At 39.5% G+C, this 20,656-nt stretch overlaps 1 protein-coding gene across 5 annotated transcripts in view; it reads right to left on the bottom strand.

Moving 5' to 3' along the window:
• CTNNA2 (catenin alpha 2) overlaps positions 1 to 20,656 on the bottom strand; it is a 485,320-nt gene that overhangs the window by 113,605 nt on the left and 351,059 nt on the right. For all 5 annotated transcript variants that reach the window (XM_050338724.1, XM_050338725.1, XM_050338727.1 and 2 more), the window contains one exon: positions 2,357 to 2,437. In XM_050338724.1, the coding sequence (XP_050194681.1) occupies positions 2,357 to 2,437 (81 nt within the window). The remainder of the gene's footprint in view (positions 1 to 2,356; positions 2,438 to 20,656) is intronic.

The following is a 20,656-nucleotide window of genomic DNA, read 5'->3' as shown; positions in this document are numbered from 1 at the left end:
GTTTCCCAATGCCCAGGAGAGTTTAAATGACGAGTTTAAAAGACGTAATTCCATCAGAATAAGAAATATTGAAGTGACTGTAAATTGTGAGGCGGAATTTTAGCGCTGCAAGCGTTCCATCCCCAATCATTTCACATGTCTGCGTGTTCTGTAGATAATGAAATCAAATCTCAGAAATAAAGAGCTAAGTAACCCGGGGAGAGAAAGGAAAATCAGTCTTAGATGGGTGATTACTGAAGACTTGCAATGGAGCCTGACTATCAAATGAAATATATATATCTTCTCCATCACCGGAACGTATGCTGTAGATTGTCTAGTTTTACGGTGCTAACATTAAGCTTCAAAAGTGTGAAAAGCAAGCTTTGAAAGGGATTCATTAAAACAAAAGGCATTATGGTATTCAAAGCTGGTTGTCTCTCCAATGATTTAGCTCGAAATAGAAAGACTGGAATGGTGTGACTCCGTAATCTCAGCCTGGCTCATTTCTTCTCAGCCTTCAAGCCTCTCTCCCCTGCCGTTGCACCAAGCCCTCGGTGACATCCTCACACTCTGAGGTTTACAGGGGTGTGTGCAGGCAGGCCTGGGCAGGCACACACAGGTACACTGCTGATTATGTGTTTGATGAAGCAGAACGCTGATCATGGTCCTGAAGGACGATCATTTACAGCCGGAACGCTCATTGTGGAAAGCAAAGGCTCCTCCTTCCCCCACGTTTGTGCAAACCCAGCACAATTATGATCCAATATTGATTGGTTTACCAGCAACTGCCATGATTTAATAAACATTATACCTACATGATAAACTTCTATAAAATCAGAACCCATGTTAAAAGCTTCATCTCCAAGCAGGAAAATAATTCCTATGTGCTTCACTTTACCCACATACAGAGTTCCAGCCCTTCTGAGATTGAATATTCCATGGGGCTGAATGTACATGAGAAGCAGACAGTTTATTAAGAAAGGTGCCATTTTTATATCACGTTTCAGAGTAAATTTGGCTTTGGAGATGAGTAATTCAGGCAACTGCTGAGAGCCTCACACAGATCAGCAACTCATGTGTTAGTCTGCTACTTCCTTGGAGCAGTAGGAACAGAGGTGGGAGGTAACACATGGTACCAGCTCCACTGCAGGACTGAGGATCCCACAAATCTGCAGGTCAGAACAGCAGAGATCCTTCTTCTGTCATTAGCTGAGCAGCAGATGTGATTCTAGGCTTTATACAGGGGAGTCAGTGACTCATATTGTCTGTAAGTCCATTGCAATGGGTTTATTATTTGCAGATTATGATCTTGGAACACGTTTGCTGAGAGTGAAGTAAGAGCTGGAATGAGCTGAGCTTTAGCAGTGCTGAGCACTGATTCCAAAACACCTACAGGGGCCACTCTTACTGAAACTATCTTGCTGCAAATAGGTATATGAAGATACATTTAAGTCCTTGCTTGGTCTTGCAGTTTTATTTTTGCTGTTATTATTACTATTATTATTATTATTTACAGAAAATGCAGAATTGAGATCATCTCAAAAGGAGAAAAAAGAGATAAAAAAGAGGCAATCTGCCCTCCCTTAACTTAAAGGCTTAAAGAAACTTATAAAGGATTTCTCTCTCTTGTTTGCCAATCTCTGTGAATTCTTTTCCCTCTCAAGCCTTTTGAATTAACCTTTCAGTCTTCTTACAAATCACAATGATAAATGTAATATAAGAAATTCATTATGGTTTAAACTATGTTTTGCAGTTAGTCATAAAATCATAGACTACTTTGGGTTAGAAGGGACCTTCAAAGGTCATCTGGTTCACTTCCCTGTGTCATGGGCAGGGTTATCCTCAACTACATCCCCATCCAACCAGGACTTGAATGTTTACAGGGATAGGGAATCCACCATCTCTCTGGGCAACTTGTTATTTATTAACCCTCTCTGTATCTTCATAAACTCTTTATTTAATACAGTCCCTTGGAAGTTTTCTTTGAAAATGTTCTACTCTTATAATTTTTTTCCATATTCCCCTCATCTTTCCTGTTATTTCCATGACAGTATTCCAACAAATACATAAGCACATATGCCAGTGTTTTTATGACTGGGGTTGCTGGGCTGCAAAGGCAGTGAAGGCCTGGCCAATCTGCCCACCCTCCCACACAGTAGGACATTGGGGGTTACACTTGGAACTCATTCCATTCTCCCTGGTTTTTTTTCTTTGTCTCAGGAAATGCTCCTCACTTTGCTTAATGTCATGTGTAAATGTAGTGCTGTGTCTAAATAAGGACACTGATACTTTACACATGTGGCAAAACCAGTCCTAAGTGGAAGAGTTTGTGATTTCCTTTGGAAAATCAAGAAGCATTACAAAACTCACAGCTTACCTGTCTTCGAAGGTCTCGTGTTTTCTTGGTCATCTTGTCTATGGCAATGTTGAGGGGGTCCCCCTTCTCCTTCCTCCCAGTCTGTTAACAAAACCAAAATTACAGAGTTAGAGGAAAATACTCCGGATAACACACACTTTCAAAAAGAATAGTAAAGACTCATCAAAGGAAACCTGTGCATCTTTTTCTGTTTGCTTCCATCAAGTTGTTATTTTTGTTTTTAACATGTTTATGTGAGGGAGGCATGGAAGATTATTTAAAAACAACCCTAAACTGATAAGAACAAAGATTGAGGTGACTCACCAGAGAGTTCAGAACTTTTCCACCACTAAATTATGTGCATATATTATAGTTAATACTCCAAAAATCTGGCAAGACCTTTCACTATAAAATGAATATTAAGAGTTTCTAATCTCCATCCTGCCAGGCACTGGGAATGTTAAACATGATAATAAGCAGCAACACAGCTTGAGGACAGAAGGAAAATGGTCCCTACGCCTGTAGCAGGAATCATATTGGCAGAAATTAGGTGTAGGATAAAGAAAAATTCCACTTAAAACACTTTCCTGCAGGAAGTCTCAAAGCAAAACTCCTCACGAAGATTAAAAAGGGGAGAAAAAAAAGCTTTTTGTGGCCCGTAACCAGTGGGGAAAAAATACTTTTTTTAGGTTCAATGACACAAAAAGCATTAAGTGACTTTGTTAGTTGTATTACCTTTCTCTTAAGAGAAAACTGCTTCTCTAAAGATTTGTCACATCTCTTACACATTGAACTCTGTTTGAAAGCTTTTCATCAAGAATCAAAATGATCTTCCATTCTCCCTGGCAGTACTCTTTCCTTCCCAAGGCTGTTTTCAAATACTCCTATTTAGAATTGTTCCTTGCATATGATTAAGAGCGATTTTCCATCTCCAGCTGAGCCTCATAGCAGACTTCTCTGTGAACTATTGAGAAGCCACTTTTGGGGTGGGATGGGGATTAAACAAACCCTTTCAGCAGTGATCCCTCACATGGACTGCACGGTTATCAGCTCTACACTGGCAAGTGGCCTCTGTTCCAGCCTTTGCTTTAAGCATTCATTCCAGAGAACGCCTGCTTGCTCTTATTGCCTGTAATTCTAATTATGACACGAGGCCAAAGCTTTTATGATCATTTAGAAATCTGCAAAAGCCCATCCCCTTTTTTTCATTTAGAAATTCAAACACAACAATATCAAGTGCCACCAGAATTTGATACAAAACATAAATTTACCTCTTAGCTCTCTAAAAAGAATCCATTACAAATTCTGCAGTTAATCACACAAATTGACACCAGAAAGCAGAGAGAGAAAGCATTTGCTATCACACAAGAGGAGGCATCTGTGTCACCCGGTGATATTTTTATCTCACTTTTCTTGCCTTCCTCCTTTGACTGAGTTTTCTGGTCCCAGCTGAAGAACTTCATCTCTGTACCCTAAGCAGTGTCAGCACCGGCTTTTAGTTTTAAACGCCCTGAATTCAGTCCCTGGTACTTTGTTCAAGGCAGCAGCTGTCACATGTGCACACAATCAAGGCTTGCTTTACAGGCTGAAATTTCCCAGTAAAGCTGAGGCTGATAAGTTTGGTACAGGAAGCCTCTCCTGGCTGTTGGAATGGGGCAGCAGGGCCTGCCAGATGAGGCGGTCTCAGCCAGGTTCTGGCTGGACTGCAAAGCTGTATTCTAAGAAAACTCAGAGACAATTCCTCCAGCTGTGCACTGGGCACTTGCTGAACCAAGTTTCCTTGGTGACATCACTGTTCTGGGATGCTTTATTTTTCCCAGTCAAATAATTCAATTTCTTTAATATTGTTTAAATTCTCCTCTTTCTTCTCATTGTTAAAGTTTTAATGGACTGTCTCAGAGAGATCCATAACCACACAAAATAAGTTAAGACATCTTTTTCTAGGTCAAAGATAACCTTTGTTTAGCTTTTTTTTTTTTTTTTCATTTCCTTTGTAATAAAAGCAGGGAATAATTTGCTAAACTGGGGAAAATTGCTGTGAATATTAACACAAGGTAAGCAATCAAAGAGTAAACACCATGATACTTAACATAGGGATTGTATTTTACAGCCCTGAAACAAAACAAGTAGTTAACAATTCTTCTCCACTGATCCCATGCAGGGCAGATATATTTTGTGTTCACCACCATCATGGTGAGGTCAAGCAATTAATGCCTGGCACCCATTTAGGGGGTCAGAAACTTGTCCTTGAACAGGAACTTGGGACTTCTTCCAGAGTAGTCAGCTATGGGATACAGTGACACTGTGTAAATTCAGCATTTGATAAACTGCACCATCAGGGAGCAAAGGCTCCTGGCCATTGGGGGAAAAAAAAAAAAAAAAAAGAAATGTTGAGATTGACCTCAAAGTTTGTAATTTAGGTTCCTAATCTGGGTGTTTTGTACTGTTCATAGGAGGAAACTCTCACTGAGAGTAGCCCACGGTAGCCAACAGTTCCAGAACCTCTCCCAGGCCTCTCTTCCAATTTATCCTGTAACTTTTTGAGTCTAGTTTTAAATTAACAGTGTTTAGTGAACAGTGGCCCTTGGGGTACCTCCTATTGTGAAGCACAAAACAACTGGGAGCCCTTCCATGACCCTTAGGCCACACAGCACAAACTGTCAATGCCCATCTGGTCGATCCCCTCTCCTCCCAGAACAGGAAAGAGCCTGTTCCCCACTGCTCTGTGCAATTGCCCAAATCATGCCCACGTGCTGTCTGAGATGCTAAATGGGATGAACCAGACTGTGCTGGAAAACAGGCTCCCAAACCAAGTGGATGGAACTCTCTTAATGTCAATATTTTATTAGCACATAAAACTAAAAACGGGTGTAGTCTCATATTCTGCACAATGTTTTACTTATCTGTGAATTTTAGGTGTCCTTCACCTGCTCCTTATAAAATGGCTACTGCCTTTTAATCTGTACACAAACCCCCTTCTTCACCGTAGGATTTCAAAGAAGGAGAAATTTGTTTAGTAAATCACATTATTGAAAAATAACTAGCGTGTGGCATGTGATGCTACAGAGCTTCAGGGAGGTCTGTCAAACACCATCTGCTCTGTGCTGAAAATATAAGTTTATTAAAGTTGATTTATTTAAGTCCTTAAATACTCTTATATTATTGTTGCTCTGTGATAATTTTTTGGCCTTCATTCCTAGAAGGGATGGAAAGGAATTCAGTGGTTTCCTGAAAAAAACCATAAAGCTTAGTATTGAGGCTTTTGCCATTTCTCTGTTAATCTTTTTCCCCAAAGAGAAGAAAGATACTTTGGGCTAAAAAGGAAGCAAAAATTACTGCTGGCATTGGGTTAAAAAGAGAAGGAGGGGAAATGCAAAGAAGTCCTTGAATGTCAAAATATGGGAATTCAGAGTCCCTATGGACAGAATTACATCTATTCATGGTGTAATGAGAACTTTGCTACAGGAGAATATATTAATCAAGCCCCTGATTTCTTGTGACCATTAACAGCATTTGCATAGTGCCTGCACTTGAGATATTTCCAAACAATTTTCTTAGTCTGTGTTACTTCCATCCTAATTTCCTCGGAGCCTGTTTGGTTTATTCTCAGTTCCTCAGAAGGAGCCAATTCCCACGGGATCCTGCCCAGGGGCTGTGCTGCCTGCAGAGTCCCCCAGGTCAGGAGTGGGTCTTCCATTGCATCTCTGCCCCCAGTCCCTCTCTCAGATCACATAATGTAGGATCCAGCTCCCTGAATGTGATTTTCAAGCGGTTTTAAGCCCGATTTGCCACGTGGCATGAGAAGTTGTGTAGTTTTTCAACACATCCGTGTCTGGTAAGTGGAAGAAATCCAGGTATTGATCGCCCTATCACTCTAGAAAATGCCTGTAGTCACAACCAGTGTCAATGATGTTACTTGAACACTAAAACAAAGATAGAATACAAGAGCTGTCCTCTTTATATTAAGCAAAGTCTGAAAAGCTTCACAGTTAAAACTGCGAAATATTAAGGTAAGCACTCAGTTATACTGGGAACTTCATTTACTTAGGGAAAGAAATAAATTAATAACAAAAAGTACTTAAGGATGGGAAGAAATCTGGGCATCTGCTAGAATGATCTCTGCTAAGATCTGTTTTTCCTTTTGAAAAAAGACCTTTTTACTTTCCTTCCTCTTCTTTTCATGAGCTGTTCACAGTTTATACTGTTGGAGCAAAATACAAAACTCCCAAAATATTTATCACAACCATTAAGGACATTTTATATCCCATGATTTTCTTATTACAGAACTCTTTTGGTCAGCAAAAGGTACTTAAAGGGACACTCTTTGCTAACCCTGGAGAATATCACAGAGTCAAGGCAAGCACAGCCAGGCCAATCATCCCAGAGACCAGGAGCCTTTTGGATGAGATACAGTCAACCTTGGAAGAAAATGCTCCAGACTGGAACTGTGTTGATGGTTCTGAACAATTCCAGATACCACCAATATGGAAATCACAGAGTTCAAATTTCAGCACATGAAAGAGCTAAAATTGCTACTTCCTAAGGTATTATTCAAAAGGTAGATGCTACTGAAATGAATATCCTCATATTGAAAAGTTAGGGTCACCTCAGAGCTGTGTGAGATGCAAACCCACGATTTTGAGCGTGTCATTAAAAGAATATTAATTATAATCAATGCCAGGTGAACAAGACTGACAGCAGTGACCTATAAAAGAAGGGGAGAGACTGCCAAGGAATACACAAGAAGTGCAGCAACTGCAGGCCTGCAACAGAACCTCACAGACAAAACCCAACGTGTGACAACCACGTGAGTGATGTCAGAGGGTGTTGTTGTCCTTCCTCTGAAACACATCATTTAGAAGGTCAGGGTTTCAATTTAACAATAATAATATGATTAATAATAATAGTGGACTGAAACTACGTGAGAAGTTTTGGGAGCAGTGTTTTCCCACATTCCTCTCTTAGATATATAAGCCAAAATATCTGGGAAAGCTCTGGCTCCCAACACATCCTGGGCTGCATGTCCAAGACACTCTCACTACTGTTTCCAGCAATTCAGCCTCCAGGAGACAGGAGGAGAGATTATCTATTGATCCAAGAGCTACCAAATCTTGATATATTTTTATATTGTCACCGTCCCATGGGTAGAGGGTTCCATCATTTACAGTTTATTCAGAACTTCAATATCCCAGTGTTTTATTAAGGCGTAAATTGCTGCTCAAAAATATATCCGTCCTAATATTTTATTTTAAACACTGAACAACATCAGTCTTTTACAACTGTGCTCATGTTCAATAGCCCTTTTAAAAGTGATGAAGAGAAGCTTAGTACTAAGAGGAATAACATTTTGAACAACAGACATCAGTGCTTTTAAACAGAAATCCAGGTTTAAACGTACCAATACATATTCCCCTTCTGGCAGAAGATGATTCATTTTGGGTCAGGAAAAGGCTAAACTACACATTACAGGAGAGGTAAGTAGAGACTAAATTTCACTGGAAGTTGAAAATCCTAGCTATTTGCTAAGGAGATGGGACAGGAAAACAAGTTTTATAAAACCTGTGTGGTTCCTGCATGGATAAGCTGAAGAGGACATAAAATAAATCAAATTATGGAAAAATTGAATGGCAAGAAATCCCTTGGGAGCATGGTATGAACATGAATCACTGTTTTACTCAGCTCTGTATGTTTATTCTTACAAATTATTTTGGTTTTAGAATTTATTTTTAGTAAGCACATTGGAGGTTTGCAATCACCTGTTCTCCAGCTTCAGCTTTGCTACAGAGACACCTCCTATGGCATGAAAATTCAATTCCTTTCAGCAGATTTTAATCACCTTGTGACCAGTGGATTTGGTTCCAGTGTAGCACAACTGATAAAAACTGTGCAGAAAGGTGGGGAAGTCCCAAACTTGCAGTGCCAGAAAGTAAATAAAGTCAATAAAATCAAAATGGGTCATGAGCTGGACACGGTATCAGTACCTGAGGTGCACAGATCTTATCCTTGGCCTGGATCCAGGCAAGTTTTATCTAGATCTGTACACAATTAAGACCAAGTATGAAATAAAATAAAGAAATAATGAAAACTGCATCTGTGAATGGCTGAGGAAGGTTTTCCTTTTATATTTTATGTATGTTTTTTTATGCAGGCCACATCAGCACAACGTCTGAATGCCTTCAAGTGGAGAATCGGTGAATTAAGTGGTTTGTTCAAGATCAGCCACGTGCAGTTTCTTCTTTTATCTTGTCCAAAGTGGCAAAACTTGTGTGTAGGGGATTATTTCACTTTGATGGGTTTGTGGTTATTATTTTTCTTGTTTTGCCTAATTCACTGTTGTAACCACTTCTCGTCTTTTGGCAATAACCAGGGATTTTCAGAAATGTTGTCAGTGAGTGCAGTTTGATTTGAAACACCAGTTAGGATTAGGGATTGATCACACTGGTTCCCAAGTGGCAGCTGCCACTATTAATTGATATTTACCCATAATCATGTACTGGCACCAAAGCTTAAAAAAAAAAAAAAAAAGAAAAGAACTGGCTGAAGAATTTATATTTATGGTGATATGAGAGGTTGCCTAAGATGAAGAACTTTTTCACTCTCGAGAACAAGGGTGGCAATTTTGGGGGGTTTGGTGATCTTTCATTTTCACTTGTAGATGATATACTGGATATTTCTGCATTTCTGTGTATTTCTGAACTAGAGTTTCCAGGATCACTGTGGTGAGGACACAGTCTTGCTCTTCTACATAGATTGCATTTTACAGCATTCTGAGGTACCAAAAATTCAGAAAAAGCAACTGGTGGGACTTTCCCAAAGGACAAGGCAAGTGTGACCCCCAAATCTCATTGACTTTCATTAGGTAAAACACATGCATTGTTTGGGGTTTTTTTTTGGATGGAGGGAGAGCCATGCACTATTAGAAATTCTTCCCCAAGGCAAGAATACCCTGCCATCACTTAAGAGTTGTGTCATTTCATTAAACTCAGATTATAAATGTAGCACACACTGCCAGTCGAGAAAGCAGTGACAGTTTTCAGGGAAGGACCACACCATTTAATTCTACCATCCAAAAATACTGAATCAAATCTAGTTATTTCAGCTCTTTCTATACTCAGGATATAGTGACAGGCACTTTCAGAGCACCCATCTGTCTTGTATATTTGTTTTAATATGGAATACAAATCACCACATGGGATTGCTCCTCTCCATCAACAATGGAGGGGATATTGCAGTACTTGATGGTTAATTCTTTTAAAAAAACTAATTTACATGAGATAAACTGCCTACTTAATAACTATAAAGACTGTCCAGCCCTCCTAAGGATCAGTCTGGAGACTGTGTCTTGGACAAATGATGGGGTTTGGATGATTTTTTTCCCAGAGAATTAAAAAATACAGCGTCATAAGGGTGCCTTTTTTACAACCTTCCACAAAAGATATTCCCAGTCCTTCCAGGATGTGGTTATTTTGAGGTCCTGAAAATAATTCGCTTTCTCCTCACCGTCTAAAAGGAACACACTTCGTAATTCAGGCTCAGCATTGGATCTTTTCACTCTCAGGGACTGACACTGGGTAGAACTTGAGAACTGATGTCTGGGAACCTTCCCCTCACTCCCTTCTGTTTGAGGGGCTGACTTGGTAACAATATATATATTAAAATTTAAAGCTGGCAGGATATTTCTTGTAATTGAAGAGCATCTTTTGCCTTTGCAATGCTTACTCAGAGGAAAACATAAGGGTTTTCATAGAAGAAACTGCCTATTTCTATTCAGAAAATGTCAGTACAGAAAATTGATGCTGTTACACTTAAATGCATATTAAAAAATAGAATTTCTGAGGAAAGAAATGTGCATGATGTAAACTGTTATAAAAACATCAGCTTTACTGAAGCCACACTAATTTACACCAGCTGAGAATCTCCCCACTCATCATATAAATAAAATCTTGCAGATGCTTCCATTTAGAAGGTCAGAAATGTTTACTCCAGAATCCAAAATTATTCTAATTTCTTCACAGACTTCTACTTGCAAAGGGTCCAGTACAAACTCCTCATTTAACCACCAGCTGCTTTCCAGCTGCAAATTGCAATCTGCTTTTAAATGGCTCCTGATGTCTTCTCTTAATCTAAAATAACTGGAGGAAAAGCAGAGAGGATACACTTTTTCTTGTCCCTCAGATATGGAAACCTGTAGTGAAGGACTTATGTAAATGGAAAACGTTAAAATTTGCCCACTCTAATAAAAGCTCTTGAGAAAAGCCTATTCTATTAAGCATAATAATGTTCCTAAGTCATGAAATAGTTACTAATAAAGCCTCCTATCATGCATTCTGTTCAAATTTTATCGGTTCAAAAGTTGATGCAATATGAGGCAACTAAGAGGCACAGAACTGGGTTTTTTGGGCACTTAAAGTGCTTTGATTATGAAATATCACTGAAAAAAGAGGATTTCAACTAGTTGGCTGCATCTGTCACTATCCAAGAGATTTCTGTATGGGATGTGTATTGACTATTACATCTGCATTTCTTTCTCTTTAATTGCATCAGGCTCATATTCCTCGGATGATCCACGAGGAAATGAGTCTTGTTTATGTCCAATCAAAAACGTGTTCATCACTGTAGGCAGCTCAAACTCAATGCCAACTCAACTCTTATAACAGAGAATTAGAAGCTTTTTCCAATTAATTGCTACTTTCTTTTCCCTTACCTTGCCAGTTCCCTCCAAGCCACCCAGGTTTGGTTTGTTGGGTTTTTTTTGGCACGTTCTTTGTCCTCCAACCTGTTCTGAACACCTTTAATTACAGTCTACGCTGCAACAATATTTGAAATTGTTGTTTGAGAGCGCTGCTGCTTTCCAGTGCTGACACCCTACTTGGCAATGCAGCCCACACAGCACCAGTGGATGTGTCAAACGTTCTGAGGGCAGGGAGATGTGTCTGGAAATAAGGGTTGCACCCCAACGTCTCCTGTGAACACCCCACCTGCAAGCAGACAATGAGGGGGAGCTTTAACTGGACACGTGCCACAAGTTCAGCTCCTGCTTTGAGTGACTGCAGACAGAGCAAAGCCTGGGAAGGAAAATAACTCAATCCTCATTACAGTAATTAATCTGAAATCACTTTGAGTACAGGCTTCTTCTCGGTGCCCACATGTGGGACATCACAGCCACGAGGCAACAGGGATGAAATAAAACCGAATAAAACCCCAAATAAAAGAACTTTTTTAAACTCCGACCAGACTTCCAAAAGAATGCAGGAGCAAAGGAGCAGCTCTGGCTATTTTTACAGAGCAAAGCTGGGGTCTATTCCTGCCACTGCCTCAGATCAATGAGCTAAGTGATATCCATTCAAATTACTTGTCAGTTTAATCAGAGGAAGTAAAACACAATTACAGGGCATTAGTGTAAAAGCCAGCACAAAATAACAGAATGTCCATGTGGGGTATCTGAGCAAAAGCCTGTTGAAAATAACTCTGTGACATTTTCATCAACAGCCTTTTTTTTAAAAAAAAAAAAAAAAAAAAAAAAAAAACACCAAACCTTTGGAAATGCTATTGCAAACTAATTAGGCATAAAATAATGCTTTATTTCTACAGATTGATTAGAGTCCTTATTTCTTCTTGGAGAAATCAGAAAAAATTTCAGGGTTTTGTTCTGTTATTAGAATAAAATTAAATGCATAAAGACCTTTACTGAAATGACAACTGGTGCATTTACAAAGTCTCTCTGTGCTGCCTCTCAAGCCAGCAGGAGTTTTACCATTATTTCCATTGAATGATTGGAACATTCATTTTTCATGGACACTCCAAATTTCCATTGAATAGAAGATTTATTTTTGGAATCATCAAGCAGATGACTTGGATTAAGTGGGTGAAATGGGAGCAGGGAAGGGAAGGGACTTGTCCTTCTCCCCCTGGAGGCAGCAGTGCGAGTTTGGGGGATTCAAAAAGGACAAATTAATGCAAAGCTGCCCTCAGAGCCCTGCCTGGAGTGCCAGGTGAGATAACCTGGGGTGGGCACTGGTGCCTGGAGTCCCTCTGACCCTTTCCTGCCAATCTGCACCCCAGCTCAGCTTCAGTGCAAAAGGTGAACATGTACCCAGTCCTGAGCTATAATGGAAATCAGCCTGAAGCCCTACATGATACTCAAATATTAAGATAAAAAAAAAAAAAATAGGGGTTAGAATAATCTCTATGATATTTAGAACATCACTTCAGTTTTTTTCAAAAAATACTTCTCAATATATATGTTCAGGATAGAGCACATGCTGGAAAAAGCCTTCTCTTTCCAGGCCTATCTTGCTTTTCAAGATCCAAGGGGGATCTTGGGGTTTGGACTTGACTCAGCACAGTGAATCTCCTGGGATGAGGTGACTTCCCTTTTTTCAGCAGCCACAATGCACAGCCCAGGTTTAGGGACCCCTGTGGTAAAAAACTCCCTTCAAATGTTCACGTTGTAACTCTGAGCTTGGAAACCCTGAGGTCTTTAATTGGATTTGGCCCTTTATCTTCTATATTCATGAGATAGGAATTAATTTGACCATCCCTGCCTGCTCCACAGGGGAACAGAATGAACAGCTCTGCACAGGCACGTAAATGCCTCCAAAAAGAGTTATTACTATGAATGTGCAGGATGACAAGTTAACTCTGTTGGTAATGATGGCACTGAAATTCTTAAGGTAAGGAATGCCATGCCAAACCACTGCATGTTTTGCCTTTTAAATAATAATAGTAATAATAATAATTTAATCGTTTTTTTCCTTTAATTTCCTTGCTATACCTCCATCCTCTGGCACTACTAAACCCCTCCAAATACTGCGAAAGGGGTTAAAAGCAAGACAGTTCTCTTGCTAGGTTGGCACAAAGACTTCCTATAGGAAATGGGGAGTAAAAAATGTTGAGGAACGTTCAATGAAATCCCAGCAGACTGAAACCTGTGGTTCCAGTGCAAGACCTGAAATCAATGTGAGACAGATGCCAACTGGCACCACCTTCATTCTGATGCTCCTCAAGGACACTCAACAAGATTTGAGAGGTGCCAGAGGCAGACCAGGCATCCAAAGAACGTTAAAACTGCCTTGGATTTGGTTTGCCAGCTCCAAAGTTATTGATGCCCTGAAAATTCATCCAATGGGACACGTGGGCACATTTTTAGAAGGACTGGAAGTCTGTGGAGTTTAAACTCCTAAGTTATGCTGGACATGCCTTCCTTTATCAGTCACTGGCTTTGGAGGTGAACTCCTGATCTGGAGTTGTGCTGAGTTATTCACCACAGATTCTCCCCTGAGGAATGGGTAATAGTTTGCAGCAAGGCACACATGGTAATTTGCAAGTCTCAGTGCAAATCATGCACCACTAAAAGTTTTCCACAGACATCTGCAGCTGCTCACAATCCCTTTTTAATGACAAATGCTTAGAGAAACTAATTGCAAGTGGTAAAAGTGCTGACTGACCTCTACATCTGCTTTGCCTCTTTCCCTCTTGAAAAGCTTTGGTGGCCCAAATTAAACCTATATTTAATATACAGGGTTATCAACTCTTTTAAATAGCATTATTCTAATAATTCACTAGTTTAGCCCTTCAGTGACTTCAATAGTGATTTCAGTAGTAATATAAAGCAGCATTCCACATTTGCTATTTATTACTCTGTTCTTATATGCTATAATCTGTAATTCCACTGGCATTATCTACAAAATTATAATTAAATAAATGTTTCCTTTAAAAATCAACAATTTCACCGAAACAGGGACAATGATGGAGCCTCTGCTTGTTGCCCTCGGTCATGATGAACACCAAGAAGGGAACAACTGAATCCACAGCCCATGGGAACTTGACTCAACTTCCAATTCCCATCCTGGTTTCTAATAGAGTATATTTTAGTGACATTTTCTTTAGTATGGCAATTAGTGTTAAGGGTGAGTCAATTCCACGATGATCAAAAGCTTAAAGAAATTTAAAAAATAAATAACAAAAAGCAAACAACTAAAGCTCTGCAGGAGCAGCTCTGCTGCTTTCCACACCACATGATGCTTTTCACTTCAGAACCACCGAGCAAATTACCAAGAAAAAGTTACTGTGAATAAAATGGGCTGCACTGTGTTAAGTAATTATTTCTAAAGTGTGAAATGGGTAGGAAGTATCTCATCTTAAAGTAGTGCCATGATGCATATTACCTCTGCAGGATAAAGTGAACAGTCCTTTTTTTCTTTTTCTTTTTTCTTTTTTTTTTTCTCCTTTTTCTCTTTATCTTGCAGGAGCAAGGAGAGGAACGAAAACTTTGTTTTTCTAATGATCTTGCCTGTGGGAGAGAAGTGTAAAGACCCAACCTGTGAAACTGAGCTGTGCTCCACTATTTGTGGAAGAATCTTCTGGAGTTTCCTGAGCTCTCAGGAAACCACAGAACAGTAAAGGTTGGGAAAGGCCTCTGAGATGGAGCCCAACAGCGAACCCAGCACTGCAGGCTCAGTAAATTATAAATATTATGTGGGTGATGCTCCCCATCTAAGGAATGCAGGATGGAGTTGTAGCACGTCCTGCCACACTCCCATTCTGCTCCTCAGTCTTGAAACCAGGGATAAAAGAAGGTCATTTGAATAGGAAAGTTATGCTCACAGCATGGGGCAGGAAAATATCCCTCTGATTGCCTGGGAGAGAACAGAGGGGATTCTTGCAATTAATTAATACCTAGATGAACACCAACAGGCTGTTTCAACAGAAAAGGTTCGTTTTTTCTTTTTTTTTTGACAACTATTATTAAAAGTTGCAGGGATCAAGGAGAAGAAAGAGGAAAATCACATAAGAATCAAAAAGGAGCTTTTCCAAGACAAAAGGTGACACAAATTGGTAGTAATGAATTGGGTATACCAGCTGGCTAAAATACTGCTGTCCATTTACAGCATAATTACAAAGACATTAAAATATTTATGCAGCATTCATGTGAAATTCAGTCCCAGATCAAAACGAAGAGGTGGTAGAGATTAAATGAGAGAATGCTGGTTTGGGTTTAATGGCTGACAAGTCTGATCAGGACAATATTTTCCCCTAATAATCTTTTTCAACAACACGCAATACGGCCTTTTGTTTTGTTTTGTTCATACACAGAAAAGATTCATTCCAAAGAGATCAGAAAGGGCTATTTTCTCAGATTAAATAGCACATGGATATCTGAATTATACTTTGAAAGGGTATGACTTCTGAACACTCAGAGCCAGGCAGTGACCCGCCAAAGATAGAGAGCAAAAGTGCATCTACAAAGTGGAAACATTTTGGCAACAGTCCTGAAACTGCCTTTGAGGTCTGACCTTCAGAAGAACTTCACAGAACACAGATGGGTTGACCAGGGCTGGCCACAGGAAAGGGTTTAACAAGTCAGCGTTGCAAAGCAGTTGGAAATGATGCAGAACAAGACTCCAAATATATCAAGTGAACTCTGCTGAAATGTCTGTGTGTTCATGGCTTGTTGTCTGGGGTCAGGAGGCTTCACATCCAGGAGGGGAATGGTAGAGTGCTTGGCAATTATATTTTATTATTTCCATTTTTAATGCTTTACCACTTAATTAATTTAATAATTTTAGACATTTCAGTAATTTAGTTAAGTATTTTAAATACTTTCAGAAATCTGTGTAGTTCTAAGTGCAGCACTGGTAAGGGGCTAAAGGTATTCTGTGTTTAGAGGTGAGCCAGGGCCAATGCCAAGTGATCCTGGAAGCTTCTCCATAATGCAGGAAAACTGCACAAACCCAACAAAACACAGCAGGACAGTTGTCCTGGCCATCACATCACATCACACCCACTGATGGTTGTAATCCTGATGTGCATGGACAAGATGGGGAATGGAAAACCTCAAATCCACGGCCACGTCAGGTGAGGTCCTGGTCAATGTTTCTGGTGAGCCTGTTTGACTAATCCCACGAGCTCAGACAAAACAAAAAGAGTTGTGTTTACAAAATTAACTTCCTAAATCAAGATAAGAATGCCCATCCATCATCTAATATAGCTAAAGAGTAGAAGTTTTGCTAAAGAGTGTTTTTTCTAAAAAAAAAAAAAAAAAAAAAGTCTGCTAGAATTGCTGCCTATGCCAGCATTCATTTTGACTGATGAACTCCAGAGCAGTTTATTACAAGTAGCATCTCCTGGTAAAATTCTCCACTTCTAATATCATTCTGCTCTCCAAAAACCCACATTTTTGACATCAGAAACAGATTGCAACAACGTGCAGAAGAACGAGTTGTTGCCTCCCAAAGCTGTTTCCACACCACGTAATTTCAAGTTTTAACAGGACAAAAAAAAGCAAGCTGGGTGACACATCTTTCTGCATTTTTGTGCATCTCTGTAACGCTTTTGTGATTCAAATCCACTATGGTTTACCTTTATACAATCAAAGTTAATTACAATTCGAACTAGTCATGTTTTCTTGAGTGGTATAATTAACATTTCCAGTGCTAAAAAGGGCAATGGCCAGTATTGTGCATCGTGTTCAGTATCTTACTTGAACTGCCACCTCTTTTCTCTGGCACTCCTCTCCTCAGCTGGGCAGGGGAGAGAAAATACAACAAAAAGCTCGTGGTTCAAGGGAAGGGCAGGGAGAAATCACTCCTCAGTTACAGCCATGGGCAAAAACAGGCTCAGCTGGGGGAAACCAGTTTGGTTTATTAACCAACAAATCAGAAGGGGCTAATCAGAAATAAACCCGAATCTTAAAACACCTTTTGCTGTAAAACAGCAAAAGCTGATGTGGGAAAATACCTTCTGAATACAGAATATCACAAAAAGTTTTGTCTTTGTACCCTCATGGCTTGTGACTTAAACTGCCTTTTGAATTATATTGACTTCACTAGTTTTGCTGTCACTTCTGATATTTTTCATGGAAGAAAAGACAAGTATTATCAGAAGTGGTTATTTCTGTAAACCTCAAATCTGGTGTCTTAAATGTAACCATGACTCTTCCCTTCAGTAATAAATCCTAATAACCCAACTGGATTTACAACAGCCCATTATACAGCACATTCATGAATATAGACCAATTTTCAGTTTCTTAGCCTAGAAATCATGATCACATCTCATCTCCTGTGCCTGACAATAAGTTTATTATGTTTAGTGGAAAAGCTCACTGACTTTAGAGGTCACTGAATGAGATCACAAACTATTTTATACAGCACAGTTATTAGTAAAAAACCCTAAAAATACAGCAGAAGGAATATAAGACAAATGCTCCCATTGCTTCTCTACACTACATGGATTTTATAGGCTTTGTTATTCCCCAGACAACATCCTGAAGTAAATACATAAACTCTGAGATTATTCTCTTTTTTTCAAGTATTTTAGGACTTTCAAAGTTCATACTTTGAACTTAGATGTCTCTGCTCTGGGCAGGATCAGCTGGGTAGTTCAGGGAACTGGGATGGGAATTTGGGCCCATATTTATCTCCCACAGTAAACGAGAGGAATGACTCAACCTGAACTGTAAATAATAAAAACTGCCCCTTTGTGATTTCCTGCACAGATAAACACCATAAAAAATATTATTTTTGAAAGCAATGCACTGCATTTCCTTGAACACGGTAAAATAATTATTTAAATATAATAATCTTTTTAAAAGAATGCACTGAAAACGAACAGATCTGTTTCCTGCTTCAGAAACAGAGGGTGAAATACTGTTTCGTAAATATGATCTGCAAATGTTTCTTTCTAAAAGCCAATAACCTAAACATTCTTCTACCCAAGTCTTTCTTTAAATGTCAACTGCTATAGCATCAGAGAGCAAAATGATGCTTTAACCAGCTTGTTATGATAAATGTTCTGTGACCACAAGAGACCATCTACAAACTATTCGCCATTTGATCCATTTGTAGGACTTGCATTGAACTAGAAAACCAGTGGAAGAGGAATAAACCCCTCTACTGATTCCCAGAATGTGCATCATAAATATAGTAGGATAATTTCAACAAATTTTGATATTTATTATCGCTCCAAAATTCTCCTCTGAGCACCCTTGTGAGGTGACTGCTCCCTTCATATCCCTTGCAGATAAACCCATTGTACTGAACATACTAAGAATCCCTAGACATAATGATGGCAGTCTGAAGAGTTTAAAATAACATAGACTATGAAAACAAACAAACAAAAAGCTGCTTAAAATACATCTTTTTAAAAAGTACTTTTATGTTATGGTTTTTGTTTTTTGGGTTTATGTCCCGAGAAACTGTGTTTCAAATATTTCTATGACTGCCCATGAGTGAGAATTTTCCCTTCTTAAAACAAAATTAGGAACATTTTGCACGAAACAAAGATATGGGGACTCAGAAAAACTTAAATATGTAGAGATACAGAGACAGAAGAGCTGGCTACAGCAACCACAAAACACAAATAATATTTGCCACCTTAATTATCCTCCTACTTTCTCATGTCAGCCAACCCCTTCCATCTTCTGGGGCAGTAGCCACCTACTCCCTCTAAATCACTTCAGTGCAGCCTGCAAATGCCACCCAACATTTCTCTGCTGTTCCACAAACACATGCAAATCCTCATCCCTGTGGAGGAACACACAGACACCCCTCCAGAACACAACCCCAACCCCTCCCTCGGGCTCAGTGTCCTTGCACTCCCAGCTCCCATCCCAGAGAGTGGTACTGGAATGTGATTACAGTGAGTGGGCAAGGGTAGGGTGGGGACACATTAATAATAATTCTTACCACTTAAACAACCTCAAATTGACTGCCTGGCTACTGTTATGACCAATCTGCTTTACAACAGAACCACAATTATTTTCGTAACTTCTTTTCCCTCCTTCTGCCAAATAACCCGGGTTTTGTCAGACAGACTCACAGTATTGGGCAGAACACCTGTGTGTGCTTGAGAATTTGCTTTGGTTCCACCAAAGTGTGTTTTTGTTCCTTGAGCTGAGATGTAACAATGGATCAATGTGTTTTCTTTGCCTCCTCACTCATCCAAGACGTTCTCATTCACCCATGAAATAGTTTTGGGACTCATGACCTGCCAACACCTGAAGAGCCCACGAGGCTTCAATGGAGACACCTCCTGGTTTGTTAAGCTGTAAATGAAGGCCCTCAAAATACCTAAATTAAATTTTCTCCTCTGCTTTGTTGCTTCCATTTCTCTCCTTGAGTGCTGCCCCACATTTTTGGACCAACTGACAACTCAGCCTTCAGTCTCTCCTGCCATGGAGGAGCAACACAAAGGCTTATTTTGAACTTTGAGCTTGAATGCTGTGCAGTGACAGATACACATGAATGTCAATTAAATCTGGAAAAAAAAAAAAAAAAAGAGGAACATTTCACAAGCCTGGGAAAATATTATTAAAAGATTGAAATTCTCTGTATTCTTTTTTTCAGTGATTTAGTACAGTGATTAGTACCACAGCTAATTGTATTTGTGCAAACACAATAAAAGGAATTGAAACAGAAAATGTTGCAAACTAAATGAAATAATAGCATCAGTCATCTCTGAAATCATTATTGCACTTGAGAAACATAATAAAATTCAAGTGTATGAGACTTTCCTGGAAATTTCCCACACACTTTTAAAAAAGACATCTGTTCAAAGCAGAAATGTAGGGTAAATTTCTGGAGAGGGAAAATAAAACAACAACAACAAAATGTACTGTATCTTCCTGATTTCCCCTACAGATTACACAGTTCAGAGCAATTTCTCTGGGGCATTGTGTGACCTTTTCCTCTTGTATGAACCCCTCGGAGGCTCTGGGCGCTCCAACAGAAACCCTGAATCAGCTCTGGGAAGCTTTCCATGAGGAACAGAAATGGAGTTTTTGCTTGGCTTTCTGTGTCTGCAGACACAGACCCGCCATTAACTCATCTGCCCCCCTTAAACCGAGCTCTGGTTATGAAGGGACATCCCCCACCACCCACAGGAACATGTTCATTAAAGCACTGTGAGCAAATTTCCTTTCTCTGCTGATACCAGGATACCATATTGCACTGAGCAAAACCCCATTAAACACTGCCACATTTGCAAACAGAGGCAAGAGTTTAATTTAAATGCCATTTTAAATTTCCACTATTAGACTTCGCCTCTGTTACTACCTCCTTTTTTTTTTTTTTTCCTTATTCCAAGGCTACTGAATATCTTTCTGCTCACAGATTTTAATTTTAATTGCACACTCAACTATCCCAAATTATCAGGCAATGCACCAAGGTAGCAGCAAACTGGCATTATATGGATTTCTCCATATGCAAAGCAGGTCCAACTATATCACCCATATGTTAAATCCCTCCCTGCTGTGAGTGAACCCAATGACTGGTCTTTGTATCTCTGTAACAGACTGAAGAACTGCAGCAGATCTTGAGGAAC

This window comes from Myiozetetes cayanensis, unplaced genomic scaffold, assembly GCF_022539395.1.
Source record: "Myiozetetes cayanensis isolate MyiCay16 unplaced genomic scaffold, myiCay2020 scf7, whole genome shotgun sequence".
Lineage (NCBI taxonomy): Eukaryota > Metazoa > Chordata > Aves > Passeriformes > Tyrannidae > Myiozetetes > Myiozetetes cayanensis.
Note: the sequence above shows the minus strand (reverse complement) of the source record. Positions and strands in the feature narration are given on the sequence as shown.